The following is a 20,672-nucleotide window of genomic DNA, read 5'->3' as shown; positions in this document are numbered from 1 at the left end:
AGACTCGCCACGCGAAGCCAAGGCTCGGGTCTGCCGGTCCCGCATGCCGACGCTGCGGGCAGGCTGGTGCTGCCCTCCGCCACCCCGCCAAGGGGGCCGCGGCCGCAAACCTCGCTGGGTTCCCTCGTTTCCCTTTCCCAGTGGAGATTACCCCCACAGAAGGGACTGCGCAGCTTGCACACAAAACACAGCGGGTGCCTCTAGAGAAGCGATCTGGCTCTTGCATGTAACACTGGCAGCCCGGGAGGAAAACCAGCTTGGCACCAAGCTAGGCACACCGAATGGGTCTCAATTTCCAGATTTATAACAGGAATGCTTTCTAAAGCGCAGTGCTTGAAACGACCCGAGGTGGCACAGCTTGTTCCAGCACAACAAAAACAGTGGAGCTTATTCTGTTCATTTTCAGACGAAGTTTCCAACCTGGGGTCTCTCTGCAGCCAGCCATGTGCCACAATCACTTTTTTTCCTTTTTAGTTTCCTTCCTTGCAAGCCAAGCTTCCTTCCTTCTACAGCAGCAGCCTTCACGCCTGGCTCCCGTGGGTCAGCGAAAGCCCACCGTCAGCGAGCAGCAAGGCTTCGCTTGTGGGTCTTGTGTGCCTGGCGCCGGGCTGCAGGTGTTTGAACCCCTACCACTCCAGCCCCACTGAGACTTTCGTTTCGTGGACGCCCGTACTGTTGTGAAAGAGAGACCACAGCCACGCTCGAACAGCAAGAGTCAGAACAGGGTGCGTGTTTTCCTATTTACAGAGTTGATTTAAGTTGACGTTCCACGCCTAATGTGATGTACCTGCCGGCAGCCTGCATGGAGGGAGAGACAACGCTGCTGCCCGTGCGGGGTGGGCTGCGGCAGCCGAACCCCTCAGTGGGCGTCCGACGGCCGGAGGCACAACTCAGCTCTGAGGGCAACCACGGTAGTGGGGGCTGCGGAGCTACAGAACGGCTTGCAGAGGGAATCGGTGGTGCTGCGGCGGGGCACTTACCAGCACAGGCCGGATCCGGCAGCACAGGCTCCGGCACTGGGTCCAGACACCCCGACACACAGAAGGGCATGCGGAAACACATTTATAAAGGGACGATATGGGATACATGCTTTCTGTAAGTGGGACCCTATTGACTTTGCCGTGGTTTGCTTCTTTTAAACCAGAATTTTAACCAACGTTAAAATTACTAAGTTACCAGGGGACAGGCACTGTGCGGTTTTGTGGCTGTTGTTATTGCTGCTTTAGGAGAGCAATAGCACACCCCTGCTTGCAAGCAGCACCCCAGAACAGGACAGTAAATGTTCTTGAGCTATCGCAAGGCTGACAGATGTTGCCACTCTGCGAGCGGTACCTCCGAGACTCCAGCTCCTCTCAATTAATAGAGGCAGCAGCGATAGTAAGTGATAGCGGCTGTGACCATCACTTCTGCTGGCTGAAGCAATTACTGGGGGAAGGAATGCGCTTCCGCTCCGTGCAGGGTGCCTGCCGTGGCTCTGGGTGCAGTTCCGCGGTGGCATGGGAAGGGCTACGCCGTGCCCTCTCAAGGGCACACACGCAGTGAGCGCTGGCTGCGGCAGGGCTGTCGGCCGTCACGGCTCGGTGCCGCTCCACCAGCCTGGGACGCTCAATGCCCGGCGTCCGCCTGGCTCAGCGTCCGCGCTCAGGTGCCTAAGGAGTTACAACAGAACACGATGTGCAGTCCCGAAGCAGTGACCAGCGGGGCTTTCATGGTCCCCAGGAGGCAGGAGCGTCCCTGTGCTGCTGGTGGCCAGCCCCGAGCCTCCAGCAGCTTTGCGGCCGGCGGGAACACGACAACCTTGCGGCGGCACCTCGGCAGGACACGCCTCAGACCCCTCAGTGGGGTCTGCCGGGCCCTTCCCAGCCGGAGCAGCGTGTGCCGGTGGCCCTGCCCCTCTCCCCGGCACTATCCAGTTCCCTCTTCGATACTGCAAGGCTGCCCGGCTGCGTGGGGAGGGCTGTCAAACACAGGGGAACACGTTGGCAGAAATAAAGCCACATTGGCACCCAGAGCAGAGCAGTACCATATATTCACTGTAAAGAACATGCCCAGAACATAAGTGGAAAGGCAGCACAGAAAACAACTAACACAACAAACTTTTCACCCAACAGAGCCTTGCTTCTCCGTCCAAACATTGTTTGTACCAGCCGTCTTTAACACAACACGTATGCTCTGAGAAAAGGATTGGGAAAAGCGGTAAGAGGAAGCATGTGCCAGCAATTTTAATAAGAGTAAACACATTTCTGAAGAAATTTCTCCTCCTCCAGTGCTTGTGAAAAAAGACACCATCTCATGGCTAAAACCTCGGTTAATCTGTTTTCAAGCGGCATGACACGGAGCGGACCGCAGGCTGGGCGATGCCCCGAGGGCAGGTTCAGGTCTCTGCAAACTCCTGCCGGCAGCCTGGGCTGAAGCCAGGAGTGCAGAGCCAGGCCAGCCGCAGCCCTGCGCATGCCGTGCCCCCACACCCCCGGCACTGCCCTACGTGCCGGCTCTCAGCGCCCGCAGCGGGGAACGCTCTGCCTGGGTTTACTGAACTCACGTTCTCGTTTCTGAAGCATTAGGGGATGTTGCGGTACCACCTCTGAAGGAAGACGTACCAATGTTATTCTGATCAAGGAGTATCGCAGCACTTTCTGCCTCAAACTGCTGGCAACTTCTGGTTTTGCAGAACAGAAAGGACGGAGAATTTCCCCCTTCATAAAGCTTTCCACACTTTGAAACAAGCCTGAATGAAATGAACTGTCCCGCTGCAGTTACTCAGTGGAAACGACAGATCTCATGCTCAGCGTTCTCCCAAGGGATGCTCCTCTCTGCCAAAGAGACAAAGCGGCACGAGACAAACCCTCAGCTATCCAGGTCTAGCTGTTCCTACACTATTAGCAGAGAGTTAAATCAAACACGGGGACATATGGTCCTTCTAAGCTGCTTATACAGATGCGCTGTGGACAGAACACTCAGCTTCGGTGTTTAGAAAATTATTCCTTTGAGTAAAAAATTAAAAATATAAAAATAAACCTCCCTAAACCCCAAGAAGCTATTAATGTTTTAGCATTTTCACAAAACATTGGACATATTTACACCCAATTTTAGACAACATATAAAGCATTTTCAACTGATGTTTGTAAAATGCACGATTAAAACAAATATCTCAGCAGAAAACCTTTAAAGTTACCTCCCTACCCAAGTGCCACCCAATTGGACAAATACACCACGGTCTCTGATGGCGCACAATTTTAATAGCTAGTTTCTGTGCATACATTCCCTCGAGAACAGTGTGGACTTCCAGAGAAATCTAAGGAGGGATTTTCTTTTTTTTTCCCCTGACTTTTCCAGCAGGAAGCGGGTATTCTAATTTTGAGGCTTCATCTCCTTTTTGGTCTCTGTATTTCCCAAGGGAAGTAAAAGGGCTTTCTAAAAAAGAAACAGCCTCTTCTTTTCATTCCACTTAACATCACCCCACCCGGACTCTGTTTTTCCATGACAGGCAGTAAAATCTTAAAGGTCTTTTCCAACCTTAGTGATTCTGCGTGTGCGTGAAAATCTCCGAGAGCGCAACCCACGATGGCTGACAGCAACGGGGGTCACCTGGCGCGCGCTTCAGCCCTGAGCTGCGGGGACCGGGGGGCCGCCACGAGGCGTTCCCTGCCACGGGACGTTCCCTGCTGCGACTGCTCTCGGGCTGACCTGCTGCCCTGGTCAGAGCCAGGGGGTCTTCAGGCATCTGCGTGGGTTACACACCCCTCAAGAACAAGCACACAAGGTGTAAAATTTAACTATTCTACCACTTCAATGGCTGCAAAACCCATATGAAACCTTTTGTTTGGCATCTGAGAATGCACTAACATTGCAGAGCGAAGCTGTCTCTGATTTAAACACGATGACCGTATGAGTTTAATTAATTGTAGACTTTTCTTTAGAACGAGCAGAGCAGCAGAGGCACATCTGCCATGGGGTTTTCAATTGCTCTCACCCATTGCCATATGTTTGTGTCCTTACATAGCGGCCCGAAATGATTCTATCCCACAGGTACCGCAATCAAACAGCACGTTAAAGATGAGACCATCTTCCAGTACCTTCACTGTGCATGGGGATTCAAGAGAACTGAAACAAACCATAGAGTTTACAGGAAATATGACCCAAAAGGCCAAGGTAAGACAGAGATGGCCATCACCATCCCGATCAATCATCACTATGAGTCGCTGAACGGCTGCGTATGCCCTGCAGTGCTGGGGCCGACCTGCTGGCCCTGCTCGCCGCCCCTGCTCGGCTCTCTCCCCAGCACCCTAAGGCGCCAGCGCGCTCCCCGGGGCTCAACCAAGTCACGTTCCCCTGCCCCAAAGGAGGTCTGCAGGACCGCAACGATGCCTGCCGCTGCGGCTGGGGTGCAGGGCTGCTCCCACGCTTCCCGTAGGCTCCCCTCACCCATGGTTCCCAGCGCTGACAGCGACAGCCGGCTGCCGGGGCGGGGGCCAGCCCAGAAAACGGAGCAGCAAACCGAGCCTTGCGCGGGTTGGAGCAACGGGCAGACGCCTGCCCTGGCCACTGGTGCTGAACGGCAGCGGGTTGTTCCAGCGCTGGCACGAGGCAAAGCCATTGCGGTGGCAGCCCTGGGGCTCTCGGCCGGGGCCGGGGCGGGGCCAAGGAGGGTGCGCTACGGGCGGACAGCCGCTGCCGCTGCCAGACCCAGCGCCGCAGGACGAGGGTGCTCGGGGACCGTGGGTCGGGCACCCTGTTGGGGATACCCGGCGGCGGGGCCTGGCTGCTGCACCGCTGCCCAGCCCCAGTGAGCCAGACCTTGCTGGGAGAAGAGGGACCCCTTGCCCCGGCTACTTCCTCCTCCTCCTCCTGGCCCGCAGGGCAGGACCTGCCGAGCGGCGTCCGCAGGCCCCGGGCACGGCTCCTGGGCGGGCAGTTACCGCAAGGCTGGCTGGTGTACAGAGTGAATATTTTATTTTACACAACGTAACAACACAGCGTTGTTGTTTCTGTACAGCATCTGCCTAAAAACAAAGGCAACACCATTGTCACGGAAAAGAAATATACAGTCTGACCATTTTAAAAAATATCATTTTACTGATTGATCCAGAAGTGGTTATTTGTTAGCTTGGAGGAAATATCATTTCCTTTATAAAAGGCTTTTTCTGTGAAAACTCTCTCTTTTGTTTTCTGCTACTGCAGAACCAGGAAGCCAGTCCTAGAGTAGGGAAGGCACTGGTGCTGTTTCATGCTTTTTTTCACCCCTTCATCTTTTTTTTTTCCTTTTTTTTTTTTTTAATCTCTGAATGTTGCCTTCGGTTTTGATATTAAATAAAATCAAATGAAAACTAAATAAAACCCTGTGTGCACTGGTGATTATACAGAACCCCGCATGAACAAGCCATTAATCAGCGAGACAACAGTGGACTTCCAAATCCAGTTCCCCAGGAGAGGGAGTTTCACACAACGTTTGGTGTTTTGCTTTTCATTAAAGTAGAAATTAAAATTAAAAAAAAAAAAAAAAGAAAAAAAAAGCAGGTCACACAGTGCTTTCCAATATCCACTCAGAACTGGAGAAAGTTGCTTTTCCACTATCCACGTCAGAGCTGTCTGACTGGACGAGCATCCCGTTCATGGACATGCTCCTTTTGGACCACAATCCACCTGCACCCCGGGCGCTGCCGGAGCAGCGGGACTCCGTCAGCTCGCCGCCCAGGGAGAGCCTGCGCTTGGCTTGGGATGCGTCAGCTGGCAAAGTGAGGAACTTACTTGGCTTTGATTGTGCTCTTTTGTACGTGGGGGCCCCTTTGACAGAGTCGGGGGGACGGCTAGCTAACTGCAGGGCAGTGGAGTTATTTCTGTTAGTGTTTTGGGACTCGATACTGCTGACAGCTTCACTCTGCGGCTCGCTGCTTGGCTTTGGCCCCAGCTTTCGCTTCTGCTTCTGGGAGACAGAAGTGCTGGAAGTCCAGGCAGGAGGCAAAGCGGAGGTAGTGGTGGCCGAGTCCTGGCTGGAGCCAGTCTCCGGTGACTGTGTCACACCATCGCTGGCAGCCTTGCAGCACTGGATGCCCTCTTCGTGCCCGACAGCCTGCTTAGACACCGACTGCGACAGCACCCCGCTGCAGCCTTGGATCTGAGCCCCGTTCGTCTGCGAGTACACATTGCTGACCTTGGTGGCCTTCTGCTGCCCGTTGTTGTTACACACCTTGTAGCGGATCATGAGGATGATGATGAACACAAGCACGGAGGCCACAATGATCCCACCAATGATGATAATCATGGTCCCACCCAGGAACTGGGACTGCATGAAGTGGCAGCGCACGTAATCCTGCTCGGTGGTGAACTGCGTGCAGCCCACCACCCTGGTGGCGGTGAGCGAGGTGATCCCATCGTCGTAGATGGCCAGGACGCACAGGTCGTACATAGTCCCAGCAGCCAGGTTGTTGACCAGGAAGGTTTTGCTTGTGGGAGGTATCATTCTGGGGGAGAAGGAAATCAGCGTGAATGAACCGGCAGACCCGCAGCCACCTCCCCGCCGTGTGCTGCAGCCCCTGGCCATGGTGAGCACCGCCAGCGCTCGGCTCCTCCGCTCCTGCCACCACCCCGGCAGGGCTGCTCGCCGCCCCCGCAACAGCTGCTGCCCTGCATTTGGTGCGTCAGCAGCTGCCGCCAAGCCCCCCGGCACAGCTCAGCATGGCAGAGCCCCCCCATGAGAGTGACCACATCAAAAACATAAAAGAAATTACCAAGCAAAGAGAGTTTTGAACGGTGTGACTGCTGCAGCCGGCAGCACAGCGCCTGTCCGCACCCCGTCAGCACACCAGCACAGCCAGCCAGAAAGCGCTGGAGAAATGTGTTTATGGACACCTTTGGCCCTGTGCTTTCATAAAGCTGAGTGCGTTAAGATCCATTTAACTCATCTAACTTTACAACCTTCTGCCAATCAGATTAGTTCAGAGGATTAGAGGTCTGTTTGGATTATCTAAAAATAACACCGTTCAAGGCAATTTCCCTATTTGCGAGTAGAAAATTGCATGAGTCTTTCTTGAGGCTCCCACCATCTGCTGCCACCGGCAGGGCTTTGCTCGGCCGGCGTGGGAGCCCGTCGCTCTGGCGGAGGGGGCTGCCTGGAGCCGGGGGCAGCATGTCAGTGCCGAGCAGCGTGTCAGGGCCCCGGCGCAGGCGGGCTGGGGCTGCCTTACCTGTAAACAAGGGAGTCATCGTAAGTACCGTTGTACTGGATTTGGAACATACGTATCCCAGGTATATTCCTCTGAAAATTGAATTTCAGCAGAGCGGTTGAGGACGTTGCTTCCGCAACAACCACCTTCTTATCTTGGCTGACTTTAGTATCCCCGTTGCTACTGCTCGCGTTGGAGCCCGACTTGGTGGAAGTGGAGATATCCGAGGAGCCGGGGTCGGGCTCGTGGATGTGGTTCGTGCTGTTCAGCAAATGGGGGAGTTTGATTATGTGCAGGTCCACCGTCTGTGTGGCCTCCCCAGCCGGATTGGAAGCAATGCAGGTGAAGGAGCCCGTGTCCTTCACCGTTGTTATAAGGATGTCGAGTGTCCCGTTGTCGTACACCACAGACCTCGTTGCGTTTGAAATCAGTTTCCCCTCGGGTGAAATCCAATGAATTGCTGGTTCGGGGTCCCCCCGGGCCTTACACCGCAGTGCTGCCCGCTGGCCCTCCAGCACCCGCAGCTCATGGGTGTGCCGGGTGATGAGAGGCGGCTCGCACAGGAACTCCTCCTCGGGGATCGACCAGAAGTACCGGCCGGACAAGAGCGTGGGAGAAGCACAGGTCTCCAGGTCGTCTTCCCTCGAAAGACGCCGCAGCCACAAAAGCTCACAGTTGCAATGCAAAGGGTTCCCACCAAAGCTCAATGCAAAAGTCGAGGGGCTGATAATTCCTGAGGTTGCTAGTACCTGAGCTCGCTGGAAGAGAGGATCAGGCGGTAGCTTCTGCAGTTTGTTAGACGTGACGTCCAACCTGGTCATCTTGTGGAGGTGGGAGAAGGTCCCCTTCGGAATATGGTCAATCATGTTGTGGTCTAGACTGAGAGTGTGCAAACTAACCATCTTCTCCACTGCATCCCAGGGGATGGTTTCCAGATTGTTATAAGACAAATCCAATTCCTCAAGAGCTAAAACATCATCGAAAGCTGTGGAAGAAATTAAAGTAAGCTGGTTGTTGTTAAGTATCAAGTGGTGAAGATTGGAGAGTCCACTGAACATGTCGTTGGTGATCTTAGTCAGTCGGTTGCTGTTCAAATGCAAAGCCCGCAAATTGCGCAAGTCAGCAAATGCGTGAGGTGTAATAAAACTGATTGTATTCCTGGACAGCGTCAGGTCCACCAGGCTGGTCATATTGGCAAAGTCTTTCCTTTTAATGTTTGTAACAAAGTTGTCTGCCAGCCGTAACTCCACGGTCCTCCTGTCAATGTTGGGAGGAACAAATAAGAGCCCTTTCTTGGCACAAAGGGTGGCAAGGTTCGGAGACAAAATCTGACAGACACAGCGCTTTGGGCAGATCTGAGCTCTCACTGCTATGCCAATGAACAGCAGAAACAAAAGCAGTTTTTCCATTGTAGATCAGGTTCAAGAGCCTGTAAGGGAGAGCAAACATCTGTCAGTCTCTGCGAGATAAGCAAATCACATAATAAAAAAGCAAAGACAAACCGTCTGTGGTTAAATCATGAAACTGAGGCTCATGTAACAGTGTGTCATCCTCATCTTGTTACCCGATGTCTTTATCATTCTCTGTATCTTGACATAAGAGCTTCTATACTCCCTTCCAGAAGAACAATTGAGAGATATATGTGTTTGCATACACACATATATACACCCAGACACTTACATACAAATGACAAAGCACTTTGGAAGCAGCTGGTGGCACCGCACACGGCATCAGCAGAGCCTTTCGGGCCCCTCCTGCTCATCCCTGCTGTGCAATGCACCTCCTCTCCAGGCACTCAGCTCTCCGACGGATGCTCCTGACCTCACGGTCTGGAGTTACTTTTCCACAATGCCATTTAGGTATTGAAAATGAGGGATGCTTCATGTGTGCTTTGCTTGCTAAGCTAAAACTCAGTGGCCTCTAAATCATGGCAATTCAATGGGTTTATAGCCACCTCCACCGAACATTTAAGCTCTTAATGCTCTTTTCAGAATAAACTCAGAAGGAGCTAATTTTATGTCATTCAAAACCCAAAAATGCAAAATAAAAAAAAAAGCCCCCACAACAACAGGGATCTAAATAAAAACGGAACATGGGCTAACTTTAGATCATCACTGTTTTCCTGGCTACCACAACCAGCAGCGCTGCACTCTTCTCCCAGAAAGCCTGACAGTTCAATTAGCCTTATCTCTTACATTGCCAAATCCAGGATCCTCACAGAGTATGGAAACAAGGAAGATAACAAGAGTGCCCACACCAGCTAAATGAAATCATCTCTCAGTGACTATGCCAGGAGCTCCACGCGAGCTGCGGTGCTGGTTTCTGCGCAGCCCTGCATCAGCGCCGCCCCACGGCACGGGCAAGGGGTGGGAAGGTGGACGCTCCTCCACGGAGCGGGCGGGAAGGAGCACAGTCCTGCGAAGAAGCATCTATATGTCCGAAAGGAAACTTGTGCAGTCGCAAGCAACGGACCTCAGCGGGACTCTACATCGGAAACGAAGTGCTTGTCTCCCTTTGGGATGATAAAATTGTATGGGTACAGATCGGATTACTCGGATGCCTTATCATCCCAGAAATGTACTAATGAAGCTCATCTAAAATAAAATAAAGTTTCAGAGCTAGCCATAAGCAGGAGTCTTGAATTGTCGTGGATATTTAAAGACATTTAACATCAGAACAATAATTACTGCTCCTATTGTCCAGTCCGTCCCTAATCCATCCACAGTGCCACGCAAAATAAAAGGAGTCAACATAAAGTTGCAAAAAGGATGCATGAAAATATCAGCCTCTAAACCCTGCTCTTCAGCACTATCAATTTAGTTCCCCCCAGCACTTCTGGGGACTGTAGGTTTTCATGACTACTGGCTCCAACCCTTGAGTCCCCATTGAGAAAAAAAACCTGAGTATGCTGCTGCGGGCATAGCACTGCTGTAGTGCTGAGAACCGTTACGAGAACCGTTACCATTGCCGCTACCAGTACTGTGGCAGAACGCGAACTTCCCGGGCAGCATTCAAATACGGCTCGCGGATTCAGTTTGGTACGGTTGGTGCCAGCGCTGCAGGTCGGGGCGGTCCTGCAGGTGGCACGGACTCGGAGGAGGACAGTGATGCCAAGCAGTGGAGGAGGAAGCGCGGCAGAGCAAACCGCATACTCCAACCCCCAAACCGTGCTGGTGGCGCCCGACCGGCCGCCTCCCGACGCGGCGGCTGCAGCCAACCTTTCCAGGTGGGAGTTTTCTCTTTCCATCTATATCTGACACGTGCCAGACTCAAATGGACTCAGCAGCTCAGGGCACCCGTGCACAACTGCCAGGGTCCCCAGACGGTCTTGGCTGGGACACAAGTCTCATTTAGATTTGCTAACTTAATACTGCTAATTTAGATTTGTAGCTGTGATTAAAGTAATGTGCTCGGATCCAGCCAAGTTCATTTGAAGAGCTATACAAGATTAAAACCAAATCAGCAAGGCGCATTTACAGGTTTGGAAATACTTAGAAGATGGAACGACAAGGTTGTGATGAGGTTACCCAGAAGTGGACGTGGGCTTTTTTGCATTTTAGGAGAGCTTCTGATATTGTCTCTGTATTGGCAGCATCCTCTGGACAAAACGGCCAGCGCACGGCGGGAGCCGGACGAATGCGATGGGTGAACGCTGGGCTGAAGGGTTGGCTCAGAGCGTTGTAGCAAATGGGGCAACACCTGGCACATGGCCAGTCACCGTCCCCCCGGGGCTCGGGTTTAGGGCCTGTCCCCTCCAGTGCTCCTACCGGGGACCTGGGCGGGGGGTGAGCGCGCACTACGTGCGCCCGCCAGCGATGCTGGATTAGCAGGAGGACCCGAGTCCCTCGAGGGCAGAGAGGGCTTACGGAGAGGTCTTGGTGGATCAGAGCGCTGGGCAACCACCAGCCCTGCCGACCGTAACGAGGACAAATGCGGAGTCGGCACCTGGGACCTGATCTGTCCACCCTTCCTCTCCCAGCACACCGCAGCCCTCCACGGCTGCAGCTTCACAGCCACGGGCAGGCTCAGCCCGGGCAGGGCAGGCCACTGCCCGCACGCAAAGGCGGCAGGAGGGAGAAGGAGGCCGTCCCTGCAGGGAGCTGCCTGGCGCCAAAACCGCAGCCGAGACTGGAGTGTCCCTGGCAGTTCAGGCCGGGCAGGAGCGGAGGGTGTCCTCGCACAAAGCAGCAGAGCCCTGGCTAGCCTCCCCGTGCCGGGCCGCCTCGCTCCAGCCTCGCAGACACGCACCACCAAGCACCGCGGCGCAGAATGAGCGTCTCGGCCTGGGCTGTCCCAGCGCAGCAATGACGAAGAGCGGGCCAGGCCCAGGAGGGCCATCACCCCGGTACAGCCCAATATGGGCACGGCAGAGGCCGAGGACAGCGCATCATGGCCTGTGAAACACAGCCCACAGCCACGGCTCCACAGTGGAGGGAAATTCATAGAATCACAGAATCTCTGTGCTGGAAGGGAGCTTTCAAGGCCATCTAGTCCAACGCCCCTGTCATGAGCAGGGACATCTTCAACCAGAGCAGGTTGCTCAGAGCCCCGTCCAACCTGGCCTGGGATGCTTCCAGGGATGGGGCATCCACCACCTCTCTGGGCAACCTGGGCCTGTGCCTCATTGTGGAAAATTTTTTCCTTATCTCTAGCCTAAATCTATGCTCTTTTAGTTCAAAACCGTTGCCCCTTGTCCTGTTGCTACAGGCCCTGCTAAAAAGCCTGTCCCCATCTCTCTCCCCAGCCCCTCTCACCCTGGCAGCTGCAGGAAGGTCTCCCCGGAGCCTTCTCTGCTCCAGGCTGAGCCCCCCCAGCTCTCCCAGCCTGTCCTCCCAGCAGAGCTGTTCCAGCCCTCGGAGCGTTGCTGGGGCCTCCTCTGGCCCCGCTCCAGCAGGTCCATGTCTCTCCTGTGCCGAGGGCTCCAGAGCTGGACGCAGCCCTGCAGGGGGGTCTCCCCAGAGCGGGGCAGAGGGGCAGAACCCCCTCCCTCGCCCTGCTGGCCACGTGGCTTTGGGGGCAGCCCAGGACATGGGTGGCTTCTGGGCTGCGAGTGCACATTGCCGGCTCCTGTCCAGCTTTTCACCCACCAGGACTCCCAAGTCCTTCTCCATGGGGCTGCTCTCGGTCCCTTCACCCCCAGCCTGTGCTGATACCGGGGGTTGCCCTGACCCAGGTGCAGGACCCTGCACCTGGCCTTGTTGAACTTCATGAGGTTCACGTGGGCCCATTCCTCGAGCTTCTCCAGGTCCCTCTGGATGGCATCCTGTCCCTCAGGTGTATCAACCGCATCATTCAGCTTGGTGTCATCTGCAAACTTGCTGAGGGTGCCCTTGATCCCACTGCCTATGTCATTGATGAAGATACTAAAGAGTCCTGGTGCCAACAGGAGGGACACCACTTGTCACTGAGTCCACCAAATTTGACCACAGAACAGCCCCCCTGGGTCGCTTCCTATTTTTCAGGGCTACAATGACGGCCCCTCCAGGAGGACAGATCCCACGGGGAGGGAGCAGCTCTGCCAGCCTTGGCCACTGGCACTTGGCAGCATGGCTCTGGGGGTTGGTTCAATAACCATGGTGTTCTCAGCCAGCTGTGGGAGAGCGTGCAGGGATGTGTGACAGGTCCCAGGACACCAGCCATTGCTCTGGGACAGTCGGGCGCCGAGCCCTCACTGCCAAAAGTGGCCCCCTGAGAAGGCAGCCCCGTCCCCTGCCTGGCACAGGGGTGTTTGGAGGCTCCTGCACTCAGCCCCGGCGGGGGCCGGGCCAGGGCCGGGCCGGGCCCCCAAAGGCAGAGCGTGCCATGGCAGTGCATGCCCGCGAGCGGCTGCTGGCACCGCGCCGGGCTCCTCCGCAGCCTGACGCGGGGAGGGAAGAGTGACGGGCCCACCCGGTCCCAGCTCCGGCCCTGCCCGAGGGGCTGCATGCCACGGAGATGGCCCCGGCCAGCCCCAGCACGGTTGTTTTAACATCCCATCGAGTCCATCGGCTCTCTGATGCTGCGGCTTGGGAAACTGTTCTGGGCAGGTGCTGGGGGAGAAACGAGGAGGGCAGAGAAAAGCGGGCATGCCGTTTTTCCTGGGCCATGTCCAAGACCCGCATGGGAGCCTGTTTCCATACAGAGCTGTCTTAAGAAAAGCCAGAGGTGCCCGTGGGCTCACACCGCTGCCCAGCTGTTCACAGTAAATAGTTCTGTACCGGGTTTTTTAAAAGCATCACGTAAGTTGTAATAGAAATGTGAGCAAAGCTTAAAAAAAGCTGTGTGTTTGCACAAATGCTCAGAAGTGCTCTAAAATCTGTGTGTCATGCAAAGACGTACCGGCATTTGCAGCTGAAGGACAGTAGTGGCTGCTTCAATTGATAGAAATGGCAAAACCACACTCGCACCTAAATGAGCCGGTCGGCGCGCAGCCTGTGCCCCGCAGCGGCAGCAAAAGCATTTCACCACCTCACGGAAGCGATGCAGAGTGTTACCACGGGGGTGCTCGGCGTAGTACGCTGTCTCATGGCCATGGCCCAGAACTGAGATACTCCAGAAGACGGCAGGAACTGCAGGATTTGGTGGCTTAGAACAGCCGCCATGAGAAGACATGTCCCTTGAACGTCAGCCGGGCCAGCCACGTGTCCTCTGCTTTCCCAGCACACCTTGTCCCCCACCCAAATAACTCACAGTGACAGCAGTACTGACACAGCTTACAACTCGCAACAGAAAACACCTTTTCAACTAAGCAAAGCATTATCCGATTCTCATTACTTGCTTAAAAAATAAAAATGAAGAAAAAGAAAGCACATTATTACAATAAAACAAGTAGAGAAATGGTAGTTTCCTAGGAAGGTGCACATTGCTTTCATTTACTGCTTGGTGTCTGCAAAAAGATAGAGATAGTCAAGCTCCTTGTGGCATTTGTGACTGATGCAAAAAAAGGCTCTCAAACACAAATTTTTAATTCAGTTTTGTTGCTGCATTTGATCATTTGAGTTATTCAATCTGTCTACAAAAACTAACTACAAATTGCAGCAGGCTCCAAGACTCACTGCCATACACACCCACTCCCACCCCGTCCAAGAGAACCCACGCCACCGGAGTCAGAAGCCACCTCTCCTGCGAGGACGGCCGACCCCAGCAGCCCCCAGTGCTCCCCCGGCACGTGGACCCATCCGGTCAGGGTTTCCCCAGGAGGCAGACCCGGAGCAGAAACCTTTGCAGGGTTTTGCCAGGCGAGGTCCAGCGCCGGGGCACGGCCGGAGTGACCGCAGCCAGTACGGGGCACTGCCACGCCAAAGCCTCTCGCCCAGCCGCGGGGCGAGCCGCAGCGCCTGTGCACGCCTCAAAGGCACCCGATCGGCCTCAGGCTATGAAAATAAACGACCGCCCCTCGGTTCTAGCAACAAATTGAGGTCATGTAAAGAGCTAATGAATTTGAAATTTCTGCCTGGAATTGTTCCAAAGGACATGGGAATTAAATGTCAGGTACGCCAGGCTGAGATTGCTTTTTTTACCCGATGTGTGGCTTGCAATTTTTTTTGCCCCCATCTTCTTTAGGAGCAATGGGTTTTATGATGCTTAGTGCAGCATCTGCTGATGTGTCCAGTGCTACAAAGGGTCATCTGCATATTGTGAATTAGATAACACACAGAAGCAGCGGGATCCAGGAGACAGTAATTAATTAGCAAACGATTTCCACTACATCCGTGTCGGCGCTACACAAAGTCAGTGCGCGGGGGGAGCCCAGCGCAGCACACCGGTAGCTATTCAGAGCCAGCTGCTAATAGGGTGCCTGGCTCAGACATAATCTGTCATCACTAAGGTCATGACAGAAGCTACTGACTGCCTCTGCTGCCCCTCCAGGCCTCTGCAGAAGCTGTGATTTTCAAGGTCTTTGCAAATGCAATTTTGTGGTGGGGGAAAAAAAAGTCTAGAATCCGATGCTATTCACCTGCTGGGGATGAAGGATGGGGAAATAGCTGGCACCAGTCACCAAAGGCATCCTGCAGCCATGCTGGAATGGGGGCATATAAATGAAGATGCTGTGATACATCGCATATGAGCTGCTAAAACTACTTAAGCAGAGAACAAGGAGCTTCAATTTCACAAAGGTCAATGGTTTGTAAACACGCCTGAGTGTTGTGCTGAACAAAGCACCTCAGGGAACAGAAACACTCAGATCACAGAACCTCACCCAGAGCTGTGCTTAGGGGCTCTGCTGGCTGCCCAGCCATCGCACCACGGGCCCGGGACCACGGGCCAGGACCACGGGTGTCCTGGCAGTGCGCACCGAGTGCCCCACCAGCCATGGAGCCCTCTCATGCCAGTGAGGAGCAACATCCCCCATTACGGGCAGCAAGGTAGCCCCTTCTGATGCCCAGCCTGCCTATTTGCTTTGCAAGGAGGACGTGCTGGTTTGGTTCTTTGGCGCTTGTAATACTTGCTGTAGGACTGAAGAGGTTAATCACCTCAGGGAGGCTACGGAGGAAATCCTGCCGGCCAGTCTTTGATAAGGGGCTTCAAACACTGCAACACATACAGCTGCAGCCCCCCTAGCCCCTGGAAATTTTAAATGCTGAAGGACATGGAATTGTGCTTGCTCCAGGCCCTGCTTTGGTGCGCCGGACGCGCCGCAGAGGTGTCCAGGTGCGCTCCAGAGGTTACGTCCCCTGTAAATAACGAAGCACAGCCCAGCGCTGGAGGCAGGCTGGCTAATGAGGTGTTTCACGTACCTGCTCTCATTTTCCTCCAGCCTTAAGCCGCAAACGATACGCATGCAAAGCAATGCATTCTGGGAGGCAATTTTTCTCCCCATAATGAGGTCTAAACTGGCAAGATTAAAGTGAACAATAACAATTATTTTAATTAAAGAGATTTCTAGAGAAAGCAGAAGCGGTATCAGTAAGCCCTAGACTGTGCCACACGCCTGGCTGACATCTGGGAGCAAAGCTCCTGCTGTTCTCGCAGCCAGCGGCAGGGCACAGTGTCGAAAATACAGGGTGAGGCAGCCCCTGCCCGAGAGCTGGCTGGGGTCTACACCCCTTCCCCGGAGCGTGCAGAAAGGGGGGCAAGCGGCTGGGGCACCGCACAGGAACCCTGCATGGAAGCAACGTGCTGAGCCACAGCCTGCTTGCACCAGAGCCAAGCATCAGGTCTCCCAAACCCAAGCCCGCTTTTGGTCTGTGTTTTCCTGCCTGAGCACCTCTCAGTGAGGCCATGAGAGCACCCACCATCTCGTGGCACCGGGCAGCCGTGGGCCGGGGGACGAGGATGCCAGAGAGCAGCCTGGGCAGCCAGAGCCTGGCTCAGGCACCCCAACTCCAGCTACTCTGGCTTCAGTCTGGGACCACGTCAGCCGAATGGTGGTGATAATGGAACAGTCATTACTTTATAGCAGGACAAAATGCCCACCCTGTCATATATTAACTTCTTAATTGCTTTCTTGATCAATTAACCATTTACTAAATTGGCACAGCTAAATTTCTGAGAAGAGCACAAATATGAACCTGCTAGAAAAAATACTGGCTGCTGCATAGTAATGACAACAGTATGTGCTGGCACGCCTGCTTCCCCGGGCCCTGCGTGGCGAGACCCCGGCGATACAGGGCAGCCTCAGGAACGCCAGGATGCAGGGCTGGCGAGGAGGCTGCCCTGCCCAGGTCATTCTCCTCCAGAACACGACCTGTGGTTGCGGTGGCAGAGGACAGCCAGTTAACCGCTCACATCGCTGTCCCGAAAAGCCTCGCTAGCATTTCCCTCGCCCGACAGCTGGCTCTCGCACACGCTCCAAGCATCTCCTGGGAGCTGGTCCCCGGACGCCAGGTCCGAAGGGCCACGCGGCAGCTGTGGGGAGCTGAGAGCTCCCACGCCAGCACCCAGGTCCCAAACCCACAGCGCCATCACGACACAACCTGCAGCCAGGCCCCGGTCCGGGGGAGGCGGCACTCCCCAACTCCCCTTCCCCTGCGCTCCCTCCGCTGGGAGCTACCCAGACAAGAGGTTTTGCACTGGGAAGCGATAGGCATGACACCAGGGTACTGAGTACAGAGTAGAATGATACTACCACATGCAGCATACACGGAAACAAACCCATGAAACACCAACTATCTCCAAGTGATTAATGCTTTGATGCACAAACACAGCAATTTTTTTTGTATTCTCATGTGCACAGTAAGCCTTTCCCTGAAGGAAGGAGCGACTACGAAAACTGTCAGGGCGTCCTTCACTCAAGCACGTACCAGTGTCCTAAAGACCCTTCGTAAGACAACCCCGTAAGAAGGTGTTGTGGTTTAGCCCCAGCCAGCAACTACGCACCACGCAGCCGCTCGCTCACTCCCCCACGGTGGGACGGGGGAGAGAATCGGAAGAGTAAAAGTGAGGAAACTCATGGTTTGAGATAAAGACAGTTTAATAAGTAAAGCAAAAGCCGCGCACGCAAGCAAAGCAAAACAAGGAATTTGTTCACCACTCCCCATGGGCAGGCAGGTGTTCAGCCATCTCCAGGGAAGCAGGGCTCCATCACGCGTAATGGTTTCTTGGGAAGACAGACGCCATAACTCCGAACGTCCCTCCACCCCTTCCTCCTTCTTCGTCCCAGCTTTATATACCGAGCATGACGTTATATGGTAGGGAATATCTCTTTGGCCAGCCTGGATCAGCTGTCCCAGCTGTGTCCCCTCCCAGCTTCCCGTGCACCCCCAGCCTGCTCGCTGCAGGCCAGCATGAGAAGCTGGACTGTCCTTGAGTACTTAGCAACAACTCAAAACATCAGCACCTTATCAACATTTTCTCATCCCAAATCCAAAACATAGCCTCATGCTAGCTTCTATGAAGAAAATTAACTCTACCCTGGCTGAAACCAGGACAGAAGGTAAGAAAACCCTGCACCTGCAGAACGTCCGCCTGTGTCCGACGGCAGACCGGCAGTGCTGGCGGCGCCCGCAGCTGTGGCGGGTCAAGGCGCTGCACATCTGGTGCCACAGCACAAGGACACCGAGGTGGTTTGTCCAGCACGGGGGGAACCACAAGCAAGCCGAGCTACAGGACACCACCCAGGAAAGCAGTGTTCCTGGCGGAAGGGCCAGAGTGGGGAGGTAAGCGACACAAAGAGAGGCTAAGGCAAGCAAACCGGAATGAGGAGCTCGGGGAGGGACGTGAGCACCTTCGGCCAGGAGCCAGCTAACACTTACTGGGCATGACGGACGCGTCCCCTAAAGCCAGGGGAACCACCTGTGACCAGGGGCCGACCCCAGGGCCCAGCAGGTGCAGACCCCGCAGCTCATGTGGGACCAATGGAAACAACAGGTACCAGTGCGACTGTCACACCGCCAGACTGTCGCGGCCCACGGACGCCAGCCCCGCGCAGCCAGCGCAGCCCCCGGCGCAGCACTGCTCCCTCGTGTAGCCCAGCCGCGGCCGACGAAGGGCTCCACGTCGAGTCACCAGAGCCCCGTACACCTTGTCGTCAATGAGGTCTGGTTTCATGGTGCTTCTCAATCTTCTGTGCTGGCCATAGCACAGAGGGGTGTGAACCACCCCCTCACTGCACGCTCTGACACCTCTTGCTAGTGTTCTGGCACGTAGGTGAGACGGGACAGCTGGGGGTATCCTAATTCCTAATGCCTGGGTCTGGCATATGGCATAACATACTGTACCACTTTTTATTTTTGAAGTTTCCAATTAAATGTGCTCAGAAAGTTGCTAGCAGATTTCAAGTCACAAGAGCAACAGAATTTTCACATAGAGTTGGTCAAGTGTTTCAGACGTTTTCATTTATAAATGCGCACACAGAACCGTGATTTGCTTACTAGTCCTCATGACCTGAGTCTCCCAGTTTACTTTCTTGATCCTTCATGGCCAGCAGCATTTGTCCTGGCTCAAGTGGCCGATCCGGTTTAGACCTTTCACTGAGAGGTTTGAAGTGTCCGCTGAAGGACCACCAGAAGGAAGCAACCACGAGCGCCCGTGCAGACGAGGGGGCTGCCACAGACACGAGGGCAAGCGCTGGTTATTTCGGGTGTGCAGCTTCTCACCCACCCGAACAAACACCCAAGAGCCCGAAGCAGCCTTGGGGGCTCGCTGCGGTAGAAGAGAGGCTGTGTCTGGACTGTATTAAAAGGATGCTGAACTCCTTATTACTGTCAATTTTACACACTCCTCGTTGTCCATCTGCCCTGGAGACAGCCAAGCAGTAAGGAGCTGTAATGTGCCAGAAGAGAATCGAGGTGTTGCAGCAGTTTGGCTTTTTATTCCCCACAGTTCATCTGTTTCGTGAGCAACTCTATTGCCTTCAATCATTTGCAATCTTCAACGTAATTTGCAAGTTGTTACTTGCACTTATTTTGTTTTCTGATTTTATTATAACCCATAAGAATAGAGTGTTTTGATATAATACTGTGTTTCAAAACCTCATCAGCGTAACACAGCCCAATGATGCATCAAGGGCACCAACTTTGGCGCAAACGCCTGCTGCCCTGGGGCAGGTGCCTAGGCCCGCAATCCACTGTGCCTGCAGCTCCCCGGGAACCCGGCTGCTCCACGCCTTTCCACAGTCGTCCCAGCACACGGGCTGTTCCCGACTCTGGTCTCGGTGTGGGGGGCACAGCCACGCAGCAGGACCAGGGGAGCACAGCCTACCCGTCCCGCCGGGCCAGGGCACCGCGGCCGGCACCCTCAGCAGCAGGAGGGGGAGCTGCTGCCCCCGCTGCCGGCCGCCCTCACCCCCGTCCTCTCGCCCCACAAGCGGGGACAGAGATCCCCCCGTGAGGCACCGCAGCTGGGGCGTGCCACCATGTGCCGGAGCGCATCGACTGCCCCAGCCCCCCAACCTGGCCTTGGGGGAGCACCGAGGCCTGGGCTGGGGCGCGAAGGGACACTGGTGGTTTGCAGCACTGGAGTTCAACTGCTGCGAAGTCACGTGGTGAGCGCCGGTATCGCTGACGGCGAACGTGGGATTTGCGACACAAAATCAGATCACTGGGACATCTCACCCTGCACCGTGCTGCTGGAAGCACAAGGATCCTCACCCGCTTCCAGAAGGCAGTCTGGAGCAAACACCACCACTCTCCCTGGGACAGACCCAGACCTCCTGCGTGCTTTTAACTTCCCCGTGCATGCCATGCTACCTGGGATGCGATTATCTCAGCCTGCAGTGCCACTAACGATTTTAGAATTATTCATCCCTCCTCGATGCCCATGGCCTGCTTGGTCACTGATCCCAAAGGACCTTCACATGTATTGTACCACAGTTCCGCATCCTGGGTAAAAAAGCTCTCTCGCGTCATCGCAGCTGGCCGGCTCATTCAGGAAGCAACGGGAAATGGTGTAAAGGAAACTCGATCGGGTGAAGGCAGACCCCTCGGCAGAAGCCAGCACCGCTGAGGCTGGCAGGGCCTCCGGAGACCACCTCGACCCTGCCACCCCTGCTCAGGCAGGGTGGGCCAAAGCAAGCTGCCAGGGCTGTGCCCCTCGGAGGTCAGGTACCTCCCAGCGCCACCGGCCTTGCTAAAGCCGGCGCCAGGTGAG

General features: G+C 54.9%; 1 protein-coding gene across 1 annotated transcript; it reads right to left on the bottom strand.

The window, feature by feature from the left end:
- Positions 1-4,452: 4,452 nt before the first annotated feature.
- Positions 4,453-8,572, bottom strand: LRFN5 (leucine rich repeat and fibronectin type III domain containing 5; the record flags this gene model as incomplete). The annotated part of the gene is made up of 2 exons (XM_082000688.1): positions 4,453-6,461; positions 7,185-8,572. The coding sequence occupies 2 exons, from the start codon at positions 8,570-8,572 to the stop codon at positions 5,519-5,521; spliced, it is 2,331 nt and encodes a 776-aa protein (XP_081856814.1). The 3' UTR covers positions 4,453-5,518.
- Positions 8,573-20,672: the final 12,100 nt, after the last annotated feature.

The sequence above is a fragment of the Phaethon aethereus genome, assembly GCF_964289735.1.
Source record: "Phaethon aethereus genome assembly, chromosome: 5".
NCBI classification, from domain to species: Eukaryota; Metazoa; Chordata; class Aves; order Phaethontiformes; family Phaethontidae; genus Phaethon; species Phaethon aethereus.
Note: the sequence above shows the minus strand (reverse complement) of the source record. Positions and strands in the feature narration are given on the sequence as shown.